Raw genomic sequence first — 18,890 nt, 5'->3', positions numbered from 1 at the left:
TTGTCTCGTCAGATTGGAGGAGACATTTCCATTTTATCTCCTGAGCCAGCATGAGAAACTGAGACAGTAAGACCAACAGAAACTTATCAAAGCTCAACATCACAAAGGAAGCCTAGAGAATGGAAGTCCATGAGGGGTTATCCTCATGACTTCATCATTGGTGATCCCTCTCAAGGAGTAACAACAAGATCCTCAACCAAAAGACAATCCGAACCAAGCAACTTTGCACTCTTGTCACAAATGGAGCCCAACAATGTCAAACAAGCTCTTGAAGATCCATCATGGGTGAAAGCCATGCAAGAGGAGCTTGCTCAATTCGACAAGAATGAGGTTTGGACACTAGTACCTCATCCGGATAGTAAGAAAGTTACTAGTACTAAGTGGGTGTTTAAAAATAAACTTGGTGAGGATGGACAAGTTGTTCGTAACAAGGCTAGATTAGTGGCCCAAGGTTACGATCAAGAAGAGGGTATAGATTTTGATGAGTCTTTTGCTCCGGTAGCTAGAATGGAAGCAATTAGGTTGCTTCTTGCCTATGTTGCCCATAAGGGTTTCAAAATGTTTCAAATGGATGTTAAATGTGCTTTCCTTAATGGCTTTATTGATAGAGAAGTGTATGTGGCACAACCCCCCGGTTTTGAACATAAAGATTTTCCAAATCATGTTTTCAAACTAACTAAGGCTCTTTATGGTCTTAGGCAAGCTCCAAGGGCTTGGTATGAAAGGCTTAGTGCCTTCCTATTAGAAAATCAATTTCAAAGGGGTACTATGGACACAACTTTATTCATTAAGGAATCTAATGATGATATGCTTCTAGTTCAAGTTTATGTGGATGATATTGTGTTTGGATCAGCCAATGAGTCCTTGTGTGAAGAGTTTGGAAAACTCATGACTAGTGAGTTTGAGATGAGTTTAATGGGAGAGCTAACTTTCTTTCTTGGCCTCCAAATTAAACAAACTCCTAGTGGTACTTTTATTCACCAAGGAAAGTATGCTAAAGAATTAATCAAGAAATTTGGCCTAGAAAATTCCAAACCAATGGGAACTCCAATGCATCCAAACACTAAACTTGAGAAAGATGATAATGGGAAAGATGTGGATGAAACAAGGTATAGAGGTATGATAGGATCACTCATGTATCTTACATTCTCTAGACCGGACATTGTTCAAAGTGTGGGTGTATGCTCAAGATTTCAATCTCACTCAAAGGAATCCCATCTTTCAGCTGTTAAGCGCATCATTAGATATATTAAGGGAACTAGTGAATATGGCTTATGGTATCCTAAATCTGATGACTTTTGTGCAGTAGGGTTTTGTGATGCAGATTATGCGGGAGATAAAATGGATAGAAGGAGCACCTCCGGCATGTGTTGCTTCCTTGGAATCTCACTCAACATGTGGTCAAGCAAAAAACAAGCCACAGTGGCTCTATCCATAGTTGAAGCTGAATATATTTCTGCCTCCGCATGTTGTTCACAATTAATTTGGTTAAAAACGCAGTTGGAAGATTACAAATTAAAGATCAATAGTATACCCTTATTTTGTGATAACATGAGTGCTATAAATATTTCAAAAAATCCTGTTTTGCACTCAAGAACTAAGCACATTGAGATAAAATATCATTTTATTAGAGAACATGTGCAAAAGGGTACTATTGATATTCAATTTGTAAAATCTGAGGACCAACTTGCTGATATTTTTACAAAACCCCTCTGTGAAGACAGATTCTGTTCATTAAGAAAAAGCTTGGGCATGATTGATTTAAGTTCTGTTGAAAATTTGTGAAATCCTGATTCTATTCAGTTTTATCTCGTAGGAATGGACGAGATAAAAATAAAGGCATGATGGAAGGGCTGTGATCAAGGGGGAGACAATGCCAAAAATTAATTCTCATGGGCCCCACTAAATTCCGTTGACCCCACTCTGACCGTTATGTTAGTTTCTCATTTTTTTTGAAAAGTCAAAATCTCTATGTCTCATCAAATCTTGTTGGAAGAAGCATGGTGTCAAATCAAGTCTTTCTTTTTCAACTAATCCCTTGATTCAAGAAAATCACCTTTTCAAATTTTAGAAACCACCTTGGTTAATAACCGCGCCATGATGGTCATTAACTTCCCAGCATTATCTCTTTCCAATCAACATTTAATGCACCTCCAACCTCCCTCCACTTACCACACTCTTCGGCCATCTCTTCTTCTTCTTCCACCCCCATTTCTTCTCTTCATCATGAAAAAGAAAACTGCTCCTAGGAAAAGTGAATGCATTCTCCTTTCTCAAAAGACTCCCACTCCACAAACCCACACTCATATCCATATCCATTCTACATCTTCATCCTCTCCCTCACCACCCTCCAAACGCACGGCCACCATGAGAAAGAAGGTCATTGCCCATAAAAGCTCAAGCAGAGGCAAAAACAAGGAGCCAAATGTTGAAGAAGAATCATCTCACATGTCACCCATCCACTCTCCACCACCATCACCGAAGAAAGCCACACCTGGGAAGAGTGGTCAGAAATCAAAAGGATTCATTCTACACAACACCATAGAACCGGCAAACCTGGAATCCTTAGAATTCAAGAATAAATTTGCCAAAACATACTCCCACTATGACCCTGCCAGATTCAACTCTTGCACTTCTTATGAATTCCACAAAGAGGTCGTGAAAAAGCGTCATCTCTGTCTGACCTATCTTGTCAACCTTGACACTCTCGCTAACAAGGGAATAAATGTCTCTCCTCTCTTTGAACTGCTTTAATGGACTCCTCTGCTTCACATACAGAAGCCAGTCTACCCAGGTTTAGTCTGTGAGTTCTACTCCAATATGCGCTTAATTGATGGCACTATCCATTCATATATGAAAAGAGTTCACATCACTCTTGACACTGCCACCATTGGGATGGCCTTGGGCTACAAGGAAGAAGGGCTGAGAGCTTACATGGCCGAAAAATGGGACTCACAAGTCGGCGTTACCTATAATGTTGTTCTTCAGCACATTTGTGAAAATCTCTCTGGTTTACATGGCACTACTCCTACCCATAAAGCACTCGGCTCCATCAACTCTCTACTACATAGGATAATCACCCACATTTTGACTCCTCAAAGCGGTTCTCACAATAGAGTAACATACTCTGACTCTCTCATCCTTTTTGCACTTATTACATCTACTCTTATCTCTTTTGGTTATGTTATGATCCTTCATATGTGGGAATCGGTTAAGAGCACCAATCAGATGGCGAAAAGTGCTATCTGAAAAATAATTCAAAGACTTTATCGAGCCCATAGCTTTAGAAAGGGCATCGATAGGGTTTTCAAAAGCTCTACTTGAAAGAATCAAATCCCTGCAAATTGAGCACTACAATAAGGGGGATCATGTTCTTTTTTCTTCCAAAAGCTGTTGATAAACTTTATCCAAACCAAAGTAATTACTGATAAACCTTAGTTTTGCCTAGTAAAGGGACTGGAACAATTGACAGACGAAAGAAAAGGGGGGTTTGAACACTACTTTGAAGGGTATCAGTAAGCAACCAAACCAACGAAGCAAAGGATCGAGGGAGGGATTGAACAAAAGGAGGGGATGGCATTTCTAGGGAGTGATTAGATTCTCTAACCCCTTATCAATCAACGGGAGGATGGATAAGTGCTTCCGCTGAAGGAACAGCTCTAGTGGGCAAGGGGAAGTCAAAGCCGAGTTCAATAAATCAATCATGGGCTGAAGAAGAAGTTTAATAGGGATTAAGCGGAACTGGGGTAAGTAAGATACGGTGGTATGTTCTTAACCAGTATCTTTGAATTTTTCAAAATTGACCTTTTGAATGAGGCAGTAGAGAATAAAGTGTCAGTGGTCAAAGGAGGTGGAGCTGGTAAAGGAACCAAGAGCAAGAAATTCATGGCTTCGGAGCGTGAGTATGAGAGCAGACCTGAGACCTCCAAGACAACTGAGTCCATCAAAGAAATTCACAGAATTTACAAATATCTCAGAACTCATGGTTCAATCTAATAAGGCTGCACGCAAGCTTGCATATGAAAATGAAAGAGCTTGGATGAGATGCAAGGACAGGGTCAGTTTGATGTTAGAAAGTCTCAAGGAGGATCTAGGAGATGCAAATGAGGATGGGGCTGAGGAATCTGATCTTCATCTCTCTAATGATTAATTTTCTGTTCGATTTAGGATATTGGCTTAAGTAGGCTCAATATGATACTTCTTTTTTGTTGATTTGGATACTGTTATAACTTGGTATCACTCTGAGATACCCTGTGATACTCTGTTTTGTTTGGTTATATCTTGCATATTTTGTTTTCTATAACAAAATCTTTTTACAGGTGCCCCTTTGATGACAAAAGGGGGAGAAAGTGCTAAAATTGAAACTGAAATTCAGGGGATGAAATTCTCTCTTGAGAATTCATGATCACCCTTGATAGAATAATACACTTGATGCTTGATTGATTACAATTGTGACAACTGTGATGCATTTGAACTCATGGCTGCCCAGTTGTTAATTGATTATTAACATGTATTCTTGTGATAGTTTTATCTTGATGAATATGCTTGCTACTAGTGGAATAGGAATATTTTGATTCATCTTGGTAAACATGTTTGCCGAATACTTTATTTTTGGCAGTTCTTTTAAGCATTGAGTATGAAAATAAATGTTGAAAATTGCTGTGATCATGCATTGATTAAAAATATTTTCTTACCATAAGTATGTTGCTCTGATTTGATTGGAAAATATTAAAAAAAAACAGCAATTTATCTTCAAAATTATTTTGTGGCTGATTATGTTGTGTTTGAGCAGAAAATCAAATTATTGATAACAAATGAGTTTTGATTATCATCCAACTCTGCTCATAAATCAAGCATTCAACATTTCAAAATTAATATGTTGAATAACATTGTTACTTCAAGCTTGATTTCAAAAATGTTACAGGTTAGTGCTTCCCTTGATAAAATAGCATACATTAAGGGGGAGCCATGTGACATTTAGAAAGGGGGAGAAATTAAAAATCAAAGGGAGTACTCTTCACTCAATCTTTAAATTTCTTTCCATTTCAATTTTAATAATGTTTGTCATCAAGGGGGAGATTGATGAATTTGGAAAACTCTAATTTAATTTTGATGATGAACAAAGATTATTGAAATATTTAATTACAAAATTATTAATTTGATTTTCATTTAACATATGTTAATTAATAATTTTGTGATGCAGATTTTCATTGGGCCGAAAATAAAATTCTGGTACAAGCCCAATTGTATCAAAAATATTCAGCCTTGATCTAATGCAAGAATATATGATGAGTATGGCTAAATTGATTTTGGGCCGAAACAAAAGAAATTGACAAGCCCAAGTGTGTTACTATTAGCTCAGCCTTGAAACAAAATGTCCAAATTAATTGTGGCTGAAGCTAGTTGTTATTACGGGCCAAATTGATTTTATTATTGTTACAAGCCCAAGATTTTACTAGTTGCTCCAATGCATGATCCAAAATATAATCCATCAGGAAAGCAAATGTTATAATTTTCCTTGTGTCTTCCAACGGATTCCAATTTTCATTAAGGATGGATTTCAAAATTTAACTTGGCAGCACTGGAAACATAAATGAGAGAGAGAGAGTATGAGTGACATGATTGATTTGATTAATGCAGCACGCCACTCAAGCAAGGGAAGTAAAAGCAATCCCATTAATTTGTTCCATTTCAATGTATTGCTTTTACTTTAACTCTGCATTCTCTCTTATCTTTCCTTCTTCTCTTTCGGTCAATACCCAGGAAACCATGGAAGCTACACCAACTCACCAAAAAGAAGATGGAGCAAGTCTCAAGACCATCATGATGATGGCAAGAAAACATAAAAAATGTAGTGGCTAAGATCTTCGACCATGAATGGTAAGATATGGTGATGAGATCTTGGCTTCTTCATACCAAAAACGTTAGAAGAAGATTCGGCCAGCATTGAGGAGATTCTTGGAGGGATGGCTTGTCTTTGATTCTGCTCGACCACCACAGGAAGTAGCTAGAGTGGTGAAGTGATGGAGGAGGCAGAGATTGGAGCAGATGAAGCCATCATCATCATGAAGCATCAAGGGCCAGAAATCCATCTTGGAGAGTAAGCCAAGGATGGAGCGCTCGGATTGATGAAAAGTGATGACCAAGGAAGGACTAGAGGTATTTGCATGTTGGGTTTTGCATGGATTACCTCTTCTCTCTCTCTGGCCGAACCGGTTTCAAGTGAAGGAAAAGAAGTTAAGCTTGGTCTGTTTTGGTTTCAACTGTGGAGACTTCTCCCTTCTATAAAAAGGGTGAACAGCCACGATTTGAAGCAAGGAGTTAGAAGTAAGCATTGAGAGTGCAAGACACAGGATTCTCAGAGCTACCTAAGCTTACAGATTTTCTTCTCCTTCAATGTATTCTATTTTGTATTTTTCTGTTTAATTTTGTCATGTCTTGAGTCTCATGGAAAAAGGCAAACAGTGAGGTTTGTATGAAAAAGCCATAGAGCGGAAAAAGGCAGAGAGTGCAAAATTAAAAGAAAAAGCCATAGATGTCCATAAAGTTCCTTTGTACGTCTATGTTGTGTTTCATGATTCTGTGGGAATCCCCTTGTAAGTTGGGTTAGCACTTTACAGTTTGTAATCAGGAAGATTATAGTGAAATTCCATCATTGTTGTGATGGAGACTGGATGTAGGCTGCACTGTACTTAGCAGCTGAACCAGGATATATCTGGGTATAATTTTCTCTCTCTTCTACTCCATTTTTGTTTCTGCTGCACAGGAGCTAAAACCAAAAATATCTCATGTCAAGTGACGAGACAAAAATAAAAGTCTAGTGGCTAGGGATGAGATAAAAATAAAAAAGTCTCCTCAAAGACCAGAAAGTGTAACTACGCAAAAAAAGGGGCTAAGATTCAACCCCCCCTTCTCTTAGCCACTGAAAACTATCAGGTTCATTTGCACTGCAGAAGATACCACACAAGTTCACTAGCAAATATGGTGGTGGTGTGAAAAATCCGGTGTACCTGAAGCCTTCAGATGGCACTCAATGGAAAGTACATTAGACTCAGCATGATGATAAGATTTTATTTGAAAAGGGTTGGAAAGAGTTTGCTGCTTATTACTCTCTTGATCATGGCCACTTGTTGCAGTTTGAGACAATGGAACTTCTTATTTTGAGGTACACATGCTTGACATGAGTGGCCTTGAAATACATTATCATTTCAATAACTGGATCGACAATGATTCGGTTGAGACTTAGAATGAGCTACCACCACAATGTTGGGGCAGAGAGCAGAAAAGATTGAAAACACCGTTATCATTATCATTATCATTATCATTGCCTTTTACAAGTAAGCAACTGAGAATTGCCATAGAAACTAGAGAAGTGGAAGGAGGTAGTCAATCTGAAGAAAAAAACATTGAGATCCAATAATTCCATCTGTCCTTCATCGTTCGGATGGTATGCCTTCTTTTATGATCGAATCGTTGTTCATTTTGTTGATTCAACTGATCTTTTTTTTGTGGATAAATGCATAGAGATTGTTGTTCTTAGTCAGCATGTATCTCAAATGGTTGGTGGACTTTTAGTGTTGAGAATGATTTAAAAGTTGGAGATGTTTGTGTCTTTGAGCTCATTAGTGGAGAAAATCCAGTGCTTGATGCTCATATTTATAGAGCCAATGGTTAAGCAATCCATTAGAACTTCAGGAGCTCTTAAACCAAGTAATTTAGCAAATATGTAGCACTTATCTTGTAAAATTGAAATTCTACTATGGACAATTTCTTGTAAATATTGTCTCCTGTTTTATCATCTTACTGAAAAATGTAGCACTTATTTTTCCCCCGAACAAATGCACCTTGAAAAATATTCATATTCTCATATACAGTTTTTAGTAGTCTTATAAAAATTGCACATGTAGCATGTGTATGATTTAGTAGTTGTCTTAGCTAGTTTCCTCTGAATTTGTTTTTCTCATTACACACTTTTGCATTCTTCTCATGATGGATTTATGTTCTCAAAGTCTGTTTATGTTGATCATATCTTGAATCTTTTATCTTTTTTGCCCCCTCCCCCATGGTTTATATTTTAGCATTGTTGTTCCACTGTGTAATAACCGAGAGTGTGAAAAAAAAAAAGAAAAGAAAGAGAGGTTGAGAACACGTGGGGGGCAAATGCCCCCACTTAAAATTTTCTTTCTCTCTTCTCATCTTCTTCGACACTCCCCCTCCCCCTCTATTCTCCTTCCCTTTCATTTTCTTTCAAAAAATCAAAATGTAAAACCCTCATTTCTCTTCTCTTACCAACTAGATTTCTTCATCTCTTCTCCTTGCAACCAACCACTCAATATCATCAAATTCACCTTCATCATCTTGCTTCCTTTTCTTCTCTATTCTATCTCCATTTATTCAAATCTCATTTTCTCAAAATCTCCAAATCAGAAAATTTCAACTTAATGAGTGAAGGAAGCATTCAACTTTGAGTCCCAGTTATTATTGAGGCTTCAAGGTAACTCTTTGATTCAATAATTAGCCATATCTCCAATTTTTGTCTTCTCTATATTTATGGGTATATATAAATCCGAATTAGGGTTATTAGGGGTTAGAAAATTTGGGACTTTTGTCAAGGCGAGTAAGATTATGTTAATTGACAATATTAGTAGCTCACAAATATCATTATTGTCATATTTCTAGAGTTGTAGAATTATTGGACATCATTTGGTAGCTCGTTGACGCGCTCAGAGTTACTTCCGGTTCTTTGGAATCAAGTTGTGAATGGATATTATATCTATAATTATTTTTAAATATATTATTATCAATATCTATGTTGAATAATTAATTTTGGAGTTTGAAAATATTTTATTATTGTGATTTCTGAATTTTTTAAAATAAATATTGATTTGTGAAACTTACAATTTTATAAAAATACACACGAGACGATATTTATATATTTTGTAAAGTATAAATGTTTTCTTATTTGACCTTATTTAAATTTTAATTAAATTTTAGTATGCAATCCTATATATATTGATTTGCTATGGAATTTAGTAGTATGTTATAAGCACTATAGATTTTTATAAGTGATTTGGTTTGGATTGGTTTGGGAGACTCTGACTAGAAAACCGTAGTTAACGGCGGTTATGATGTTAACCTAGATGCATCTGGCTCAGACCTCAGCTAGTAGGGGCGTTGCTAGCCTAACGTGTAGGCCACACGTTGGATCTGTTATACCGTATGGGCACACTAGAGGAAATGGCTACCCTTAGAGGTGGAGCCACCCTAGGTATGTAATATTTGATTTGATTTGACTTTTGGAATGAGAACTCCCATTTCAATTCATCCGCTTAACTATTTATCTATTGTTTGTATAATTAATTAATATGAATTTCTCATCTCTGAAAAGAAATATAATTTTCAAGGTAAACTCTGTATTGTCTCGTGTGGGTTATAGATGTAATGTTTGCTCACGGAGTTGCAAAACTCACCCTATTATATTCCCATATTTTTTAGATACAGGAGTCATTCCAGGTTCCATTCCACCAGCCCCTCAGTAGATCTTAGTCATTTTGGTGAGCTCTTCTTCTTTCCAAGGGCTTAGTAATTATGTAATGGAACCTGTTCTTACCAATTCAAGCCGAGGTATAGGTCGCTCCCTTGATAAGGTCGGCAGACTCCTGAGATGCGATCCAGAACCTCGTCCACAAGAAGGAAGTGCGGGAGGTGGGTACCTGCAAAGGCACTCCGACGCTCAAGTCAATAAGAGAATGTATATGGAGACTTTTCTTATTAAAGATTGATTACCTTCTCCTCTTCTTGCTTTTCCTTTTATACCTGTTTATTATCGAACGTTAGATTTAGGTCGTAACGTTTGGAGAGGTAATTTATTGCTTGTCCGAGGTTATTGGTCGAGAATGAATGCCGATTATAACAGATGATCGGTTGTGATAGCAGATACGTTACCGAGCTTATAACTCGTAACCGACCTTACAGCTCATATCACAGCCCCCAAGCTTGGCCTGACTTGGAAGAGACAGGTTGAGCTTTTAATTGGCGAGTTATAGCTCGGTGTGTGGAGCCCCCAGGTCAACGTGTCTCGTTTTACTACTTACTCCTGGTATGCGTAGAGTTGGGCAGTAATTTTCTGATTGGTCCTTGGGTGTTGTGTAGTGTAATTATTATTGTTTGGTTCAACTTCCAATGAGGCTTTGTGACCGTTTAACGTGGCTTTTGAGTTAACGGTCAGGATGTTATTATTGAACTGAGGAGTTGAATTAAAATTAGTGGCTAGGAAGGCTTGTGGTTTGCTTACGGTTTTTGAGTGGGAGGCAGAAACTTTTATAGCAGAAATGAGTACTAGAGGTCAGTAAAAACTGCTTCTTCTTCTTCCTGTCTTTTACTTTTTCTTTTGGTTTTGTTCTTTTAAAATGAGTGATAAAAAGAAAAAATTATTTCCTGGTTTTGAAAATGATGAAAACTATGGTTGGGTTGATCAGGATGTACACATACGGGCATCCTTATTTTCTGATATGGAGAGTGTACATAGGGTAAATTTGGGAAGGATAGTTAGAACTGGTTTTCGGGTGGAGTTGCTGCCATGCAGTCGATCTGATCGGGTTTTTCATAGAAAAAAAGATTTCGAGTATTTTTACATGTACAGTTGTGTAATGGAGGAACTGCGGGTTAAGATTCCCTTCTCAAGTTTCGAGTGTGACGTGATGAGACAAATGAACTGTGCTCCGTCTCAAATACACCCGAATGGGTGGGCTTTCATCAGATGCTTTCAGGCTCTGATGGATTTCCTTGAGATAGAAGCGGAGCTAGAGTTGTTTTTTTGTTTGTTCCAAGCCAAGGGGGTATGGAAGGGTTTGTGGATAAATTTAAACAGTACTCCAGGGTTTTCGATTTTCAAACTTTACAAATCCTCTTTTAAAGATTTCAAAGAGATGTTTCTGAAAGTAAAATCAAAAGATGAAGAGTTTCCTTTCTATCTTGATGAAAATTTAGGGGAAAAATTTCCCATGTATTGGTGCTGCCAACCGCAGCACATACTGGGTCCAGAACTTATTGATTCTCGGAATGAGTGTATCATCTCATTTCTGATGGAGATGGTTGATAGGGGAGGTTTAATATCTGTTTCTGACCTACTTTTGTGGGAGGAAAATAAATCGATTGTTGTAGAGTATTTTGGTAAGATATTTGGATGATGACAGTTGTTTCAAAAAATTTTATCTGCTCAATTTATTACTGAACAATTTGCTGTTGTGTTGTAGCTGGAAATTTCCCTGGGGTTACTGCTTCGAGTTTGAGATCCCGTTTTAAGGCGAAGAATTTTGATGGTTCCTCATCGAATGCTGATAAGGTGGATGGTGGTACCGAGGTTAACCAGCCTCAGCCAAAGAAAAAGGGGATTGCCTTCAAAAAGAGGAAATCAGAGTCTGGCACTGCAGAAGAGGTGTTGGCTAGAGACAACAGTATTCCTCTTGAGGATTTATCAAGTTTTACCATAATGCAAGAGAAGCTCCATGTTTTCGAAGAAGAAGGGGAGTTTGGTTCAGTGTGGAGTAAGAAATTCCCTTTTAATGTTGTAGCTGATGAGGTTGTGCAAACTGTGTCAGATATAAATCGGGTGGGAGAGGTTGGAGATGTAGCAGTAGATCAGTTTCTGCAGGTATGTTATCAAGTATCTTTGTGATATTCCGTGCTTCTTTTTTTTTTGACATCTTTTTTGGGATTTCAGGTGTTAGGTTTCCGACTCGCCAGTATTGGGCGTAGTCAAGAGAAAAGACATAGGAAGTTAGCTTGTGAATATAACAAAATTACTGAACTGAAAGATCAGCTGGCGGTAAAAGAATCGAACTTGACTGACTTGAAAAAGAAACTATCTGATGCTGAAACTGATTTGAAGGTTGAAAGGGAATGTCGTGAAAACATTTCTGGGTTATTGAAAAAGAAAGAAGGTGATCTTCTAAGCCTTAATGACCGAGTTATTGATTTATCGGCAAAGATGAAAGAGTTTGAAAATAGCAAACAGGGTGATATTTTGGATGCGTTTGCTGAAGGGTTTCAGAGGGCTGTGAACCAAGCAAAGCACCTTGCTCCTAATGTAGATTTTTCTGTTATGGATCCCGGAAAGATAGTTCGGGATGGGAAACTTGTGGATGATGAAGAAACTGCTGAGGAGGGTGATGAGAATCTGGCTGACTGACTTTTATTTATTTTCTGTTAAAAGACACTTTAGACGTGCTTTCTGTAGTCTGTGCGATTAGGTGTTTCTGTTTCCTAATCGTTTATTTAGCAGCTTTGTTTTGGCTTAATAACTGTTATGTCCGTTTGCGCATCCGTAGTAAAATGATGCGACTTTTTGCTTAATGGGAATATTTGTTAATAACTGTTAGTCCGTTTCGTGCTTCAACAAGAAATAAATGATTACTGAAATTGTATAAAAAGATTTAGACTTTATTAATAGTACCTGTACAAGGTTATTCAGGTGAACCAGCCTCATTAAAACCTCTATGAGTAAAAACCTTTCGGAAAAAATCCTCAAAGTAGGAAAAAGAGTACTGGTTTGTTTGCTAACTGTAATATTGCTTCAAAGAGTTGACGTTCCACGTGCTTGGAATTGTTGTGCCGTCTAATTGTTCCAACTTATAAGCCCCTCGCCCCAGCACTTCACATACTCGATAGGGACCGTCCCAGGCTGCGGCGAGCTTTCCATGGGAAGAAGGTCGGCGAGCTTGCTCAGTTTTCCTTAAGATTAAATCACCGACGTTGAATGTTCTCGGCTGTACCTTTCGTGAATGTCGTCGGCTGAGCTGCTGTTGTAGTGCTCGGTGCCGGATGGCTGATGTTTCTCGAATTTCTTCTATTAGGTCGAGTTCTGCCTACCGAGCTTCGTCATGATGCTCGGCTTGGTTTCTGAGTGAACTTTGTGATATTTCCATGGGGATCATTGCTTCGGATCCATAGACTAAGCGAAATGGTGTTTCTTTGGTCGTTGAATGCACTGTAGTGTTGTATGCCCATAACACTTCTGGCACAAGCTCAGCCCATAATCCCTTTGCGTCGTCAAGTTTCTTTCGTAGTGCCTGAAGGACGACTTTATTAGCGGCCTCTGCTAGCCCATTAGATTGTGGGTGCTCCACCGAGGAAAAATGCTGCTTTACTTTTAGGTTCTGCAAAAATTCCTTGAAATTATGGTCAGTGAACTGCCGACCATTGTCGGTTACAATGTGATGTGGTACACCGAATCTACAAATTATGCTTTTCCAAACAAAGCTTATCATCTGGGATGATGTGATTTTTGCCAAAGGTTGTGCTTCAATCCATTTTGAAAAATAATCTATTGCGACCACTAAATATTTCACCTGTCTTGGGGCCGTTGGGAATGGCCCAAGAATGTCCATTCCCCATCTGTTGAACGGCCAGCTTACCTCTGCCTGATGAAGATGTTCTGCGGGCATGTTAATCATCGGTGAGTGTTTCTGACATTTGTCACAGGATCTGACCTTTTGTCTACTATCGTCCCATATCGTCAGCCAGTAAAAGCCTGCCCGGAGTACCTTCCGTGCTAAGCTCCGAGCACCACAATGTATTCCACAGATGCCCTCATGGGCCTCTGACAAGACAATATCAGCTTCTGCCCTGTCCAAACATCTTAACAAAGGTCGAGAATATCCTCGCCTATAAAGAGAGTTATTCATTAATGTAAAAAAGGAGGCTTGTCGCCTAAATTTGTTCTTTTCCTGGATTTCTTCTGGAATAGTACCATTACGGAGATACTGTATGTAAGGTTGTTGCCAACCTTCTTGGTTAATTATGCTTAGGATTTTAGGTATGTCAATGCTTGGCCTGCTTAAAGTTGATTGGAAAAGCGTTGAAGTTTGTGTTTGTGTTGTGGCCAATTTTGACAAAATATCGGCTCTGTTGTTCTGTTCCCTAGGTATATGGATGAGCTCAACATTTGAAAAATCATGTAATAGCTTTTGGACAATATCGAGGTATTTCAATAATATCTGATCTTTTGTTTGAAAACCATTGTTTACTTGCTGAACAACTAGTAGTGAATCACAGTGAATTTTTAGAATTTTGACATGTAAATCTTTAGCTAACCTGAGCCCGGCAATGAGGGTTTCATACTCGGCCTGATTGTTGCTTGCTTTGAACGAGAATTTGAGAGAGTGCTCGATTATTATGCCATCCGAGCTTTCAAGTAGTATTCCTGCACCTGCCCCCTGAGGATTCGAAGCTCCATCAACAAATAAGGTCCAGCTTTGACCTTTATTGTCGGGGTCCGAGGACGTAAGTTCGGCTACGAAGTCTGCTAAATATTGAGATTTGATCGACCCTCTAGGCTGATACTGAATGTCAAACTTGGACATCTCTATGGACCATTTAACTAATCGTCCTGCTAATTCAGGTTTAGAAAGTATCTGTCGAAGTGGGTGGGCTGTCCGAACGATGATCGTGTGACTCTGAAAATAAGGTCGGAGTCGTCTGGCAGAGAAGATTAGTGCTAGGACCAGCTTCTCGAGCATTGGGTAGCGTAGCTCGGCATTCTGTAGTGACTTGCTCACGAAGTAGACCGGCTGTTGTTCCTTGTTGTTTTCTGTAATAAGAACAGAACTAATAGTCACATCAGTTACAGATAAGTATAGATGTAATGGTTCACCGAGCTTTGGCTTTTGCAAAACAGGTGGTTTAGACAGAAACTGTTTTAAGTTTGAGAATGCCTCTTCACACCGTTGATTCCAAGAAAAGTGTTTTGTTGTTTTCTTTAAACATTGAAAGAAGCTAAAGGATTTGGCTGCTAAACACGGCAAGAATCTTGATAGTGCAGCCAAGCGGCCTGTCAGCCGTTGAACTTCTTTTACTGTAGTGGGATTGTGCATGTTAAGAATAGCTTTGCATTTCTCTGGATTAGCCTCTATTCCTCGGCTTGTCAGAATAAACCTGAGGAACTTTCCCCCTCGAACACCAAAGGCGCATTTTTCAGGATTTAACCTCATATTGTATTTTCTGACTTGCGCAAATATTTCATCAAGGTCGTCGATATGGGTGTGGCCGACCTTTGTTTTGACGACCATGTCGTCCACATAGACCTCGAGGTTCCTGCCTATCTGCTGCTCAAAGACTTTATTCATTAATCTTTGATATGTTGCACCTGCATTCTTTAAACCAAAGGGCATAACATTATAGCAATAATTACCATATTCAGTTATGAAAGCTGTTTTTTCCTGGTCTGATGGATGCATAAAGATCTGGTTGTAACCAGAATATGCATCCATGAAACTCAGTGTACCGTAACCGCATGAGTTATCTACTAAGTTGTCAATGCAGGGTAGGGGATAAGCATCTTTGGGGCATGCTTTATTTAAATCAGTGAAATCGACGCACATGCGCCATTTACCATTATGTTTTTTTACCATAACGACGTTAGCCAACCATGTCGTGAATCTGAGTTCTCGTATGAACTGAGCATCGATGAGCTTTTTGACCTCTGTCATTGAGGCTTCTCTCTTTTCAGCTCCGAGGTTCCGCTTTTTCTGAGAAACTGGTCGGGCTGTTGGGTTGACTGCTAATCTGTGTGTTATTACTGATGGACTAATTCCTGGCATATCCCCTGAGGTCCAAGCAAATAAGTCGGTATTCTGACGTAAGAATGTGGTCAGCTTCTCCCTCGCGTCTTTGTCCATTGATGCTCTGATAAAGGTAAATTTCGTTTGATCGTCAGTCAAGGTGACCCTTATTAGATCTTCATTTGGTATGGGGCGTTCTTGAAATTCGGCTCTTGGGTCCAGCTCGGCCAAGGCTGGATGCTCTGATTGTATAGAATTGACGCGAATTTCGGGACTTTTTCTTATGGGCTTTAGGCTTGTATTGTAGCAGCGCCGAGCTTCATGTAAATCACTGTGGATAGTTGCGATGATGTTGTCCTGCACAGGAAACTTGACACAAAGGTGAAATGTTGAGACTATTGCAGTGAATTTATTCAGAAATGGCCTCCCTAATATAGCATTATAAGGACTAAAACAATCAACCACCAGATATTGGATGTCTTGTGTTTTAGACAAAGGGTGTTCTCCGAGAGTGGTTTGTAACCACACCGATCCCATCACGGGGACCCGCTCTCCCGAGAAACCGACTAATTCTCCCGAATATTGGTGTAAAATGTTAGTGCTCAGTTTCATCTTTTGAAATGTGCTAAAGAAAAGGATATCAGCGCTACTTCCTAGATCAAGTAGTACTTTTTTTACTATAAGGTCGGCCAGTTGGATAGAAATAACCACCGGATCATCATAATTGGTGTAAGTAGCATTGAGGGCGGCGTGTCCGAAGGTCAGCTCTGGGACATCCTGCACCGGGGTGGGGTTATGAGAGGTATCCTCGATTGCTAACATGGCCCTGTAGGTTCTTTTTCTAGCCGAGCTTGTATGGCCACCACCAGCATAGCCGCCTGAAATGCAATTGATCACCCCCCGAGGGTGAGCAGGAGCTTTATCCTTGTCTTTTGATGATGGACCTGTTGGTAGTTGCTCGGAGCTCGATGTTGCTCTCTTTTGCATATGTCCTGTAATAAACTTGTCAAGATGCCCTTGCCGTGCCAAGCGCTCCAATAAATCTTTGGCAATGACGCACTCGTCGGTTGTGTGGCCATGCTTTTGGTGAAAAGTGCAGTATCGGGTTTTGTCTACGTTTTTTGCTTCTGGATAGGTGCCTGCCTTTCGAGGAGGTTTGATCAATTTAGAGTTCAGTATCTCCTTGATTATATCATCCCGCTTTGTATTAAACTGGGTGTAAGATTCATATCGCGGAACTGGCTTGAAGCTCTTCTTGTTGTCACGTGGCTTTTCATCATCCTTTACGGCCGACTTGTCTGCCCTTCATGCCTGGCGGAGCTCTTCAATATCAATCTGTCCCTTGGCTTTCTCGAAACTCGGCCAAGGTTTTTGGTTTGGCCACGGCGATGGTCTCCTGAAACTTTCCTGGACGCAGGCCGCTCTTAATGGCGTGTAGGTGGACTTCAGGATGGAGGTCAGGGATCTGCATGGCCACTTTTGTAAATCGAGTTATATAATCTTTCAGGCTCTCTTGTGGTCCCTGCTTAATAGTCGTCAGATAGTCTGAGTCGTGGAGGTATATGGCGGATGCTGCAAAATGATCTTCGAATTGACTGGCTAGCTCCTGAAAACGGGATATCGAATCTGCAGGCAAAGAACAAAACTAGTCAAGTGCAGGACCGTCTAAAAAAGATGGAAAACATCGACAAAGAATTGGATCGGATGCACCGTTAACAATCATAATAGATCGGAACTTCTTGACGTGTTGCTTTGGGTCACCCAATCCGTCATATGGGACTAAGGTTGTCGGAAGGGTGAATTGTCTGGGGAGTTGAAAGTTCATTATATCTGCTGTAAATGGTCCTGCCGAGTTGTCGGGTTGCTCTTCCTCATTATCAGGCTGAGCTTCTTCGTTCCGTGGATTTTCTTCATCATTGCTTTGCGGTGTCTCAGAAACATGAGTTCGTTCGTTGTTCTCATGATCATTATTGTGATGTTCCAAGCGAGCTTGTTCCAGCTGTGCGATCTGGTTTTGCATTCTCTGATTGTCCTCCGCCATTCGCTGATTCGCTTGTTGAAGCTCGGTCACCATCCTTAGAAGCTCGGATGGAGTGGGTGGGGGGACATCAGCCATGAGGGTATGTGGAGATTTTGGGGCTTAGTTCAAATGACGTTTCAAACCTTCAGGCCCCACGGTGGGCGCCAATGTTCTTACCAATTCAAGCCGAGGTATAGGTCGCTCCCTTGATAAGGTCGGCAGACTCCTGAGATGCGATCCAGAACCTCGTCCACAAGAAGGAAGTGCGGGAGGTGGGTACCTGCAAAGGCACTCCGACGCTCAAGTCAATAAGAGAATGTGTATGGAGACTTTTCTTATTAAAGATTGATTACCTTCTCCTCTTCTTGCTTTTCCTTTTATACCTGTTTATTATCGAACGTTAGATTTAGGTCGTAACGTTTGGAGAGGTAATTTATTGCTTGTCCGAGGTTATTGGTCGAGAATGAATGCCGATTATAACAGATGATCGGTTGTGATAGCAGATACGTTACCGAGCTTATAACTCGTAACCGACCTTACAGCTCATATCAAAACCTTTGCTCAAAATCTAGATTATGTCAATGCTCCATATGTCACAGGCAGGATCCTCATGTGGGTTATGTTATTTTGAATCTTGAACTGTTTAGGTAGTGATTATGATTTGGTTATGTAAGACTTATGGTTTTAACTATATACTCTAGTTATCAACTTGATATATATATGATGCGTATTTTGGATATATTTGGTTGTGGATATAATTTGGAGTACGTTGTTGTTATTGTCTTTGAAAATGGAGGTTTATTATTAATACAGGGAATTAATATTTATGTTGGTAAGGTCCTAGAAACAGAGGAGATTCTGTCCGTTTTTCTGAAAATTTGGTCGTTTGGCTTGCTGAGGGACTTGTCCCTTGAGCGCCAGTAATGGCTTGGTTCGGGTCATGACAAACTGATTGTGATGAACCGAGAAAGAGGTCTCATTGCTTCTTTGTTAGGTTCAATCAACTGAGAATTAGTGTTTTAATTGACTCAAATAATTTACTGTCATCAAGACTAAACCATGCAGAATGTTATAATATATTGCTAGAGAATTGATTTTTTTTTTCATATTATTATTTTTAATTACATGATATATAAGAACTTCTTATTCGATTAGTCATCAGGTGTGTGTTCCGTTGCACATTATTTGTTATAGAATGAATGCTAACAAAATTGAATCAATAGACTCTGCCCTCTGTAACCAGGAAGTATATTGAACCACAAATGAAGTGTAAAATTACATAACAGTTGTGGTATTGTTACTGCTGCATT

At 39.4% G+C, this 18,890-nt stretch overlaps 1 protein-coding gene across 1 annotated transcript; it reads right to left on the bottom strand.

The window, feature by feature from the left end:
- Positions 1-12,866: 12,866 nt before the first annotated feature.
- LOC140175788 (uncharacterized) lies at positions 12,867-17,676 on the bottom strand. Its single transcript, XM_072204353.1, has 4 exons — positions 17,271-17,676; positions 16,964-17,186; positions 15,408-16,863; positions 12,867-15,101 (listed from the first exon to the last, which is right to left on the bottom strand). Exons 1-4 carry the CDS (start codon positions 17,674-17,676, stop codon positions 12,867-12,869), a joined length of 4,320 nt encoding a protein of 1,439 aa, XP_072060454.1.
- Between the last annotated feature and the right edge of the window lie 1,214 nt (positions 17,677-18,890).

This window comes from Arachis hypogaea, chromosome 10, assembly GCF_003086295.3.
Source record: "Arachis hypogaea cultivar Tifrunner chromosome 10, arahy.Tifrunner.gnm2.J5K5, whole genome shotgun sequence".
Taxonomy (NCBI): Eukaryota; Viridiplantae; Streptophyta; class Magnoliopsida; order Fabales; family Fabaceae; genus Arachis; species Arachis hypogaea.
This window is presented reverse-complemented; position numbering and strand designations above follow the sequence as displayed.

What these genes read in the sequence shown, in the direction of transcription:
- LOC140175788 (XM_072204353.1), bottom strand. Translation starts at nt 17,676, where the DNA reads ATGGCTGATGTCCCCCCACCCACTCCATCCGAGCTTCTAAGGATGGTG. An exon ending in AGCGGCCTGCGTCCAGGAAA is followed by an intron (nt 16,864 to 16,963) that starts GTTTCAGGAGAC and finishes CCAGGCATGAAG; the next exon opens with GGCAGACAAGTCGGCCGTAA. An exon ending in GGTTGGCTAACGTCGTTATG is followed by an intron (nt 15,102 to 15,407) that starts GTAAAAAAACAT and finishes TTTGAGCAGCAG; the next exon opens with ATAGGCAGGAACCTCGAGGT.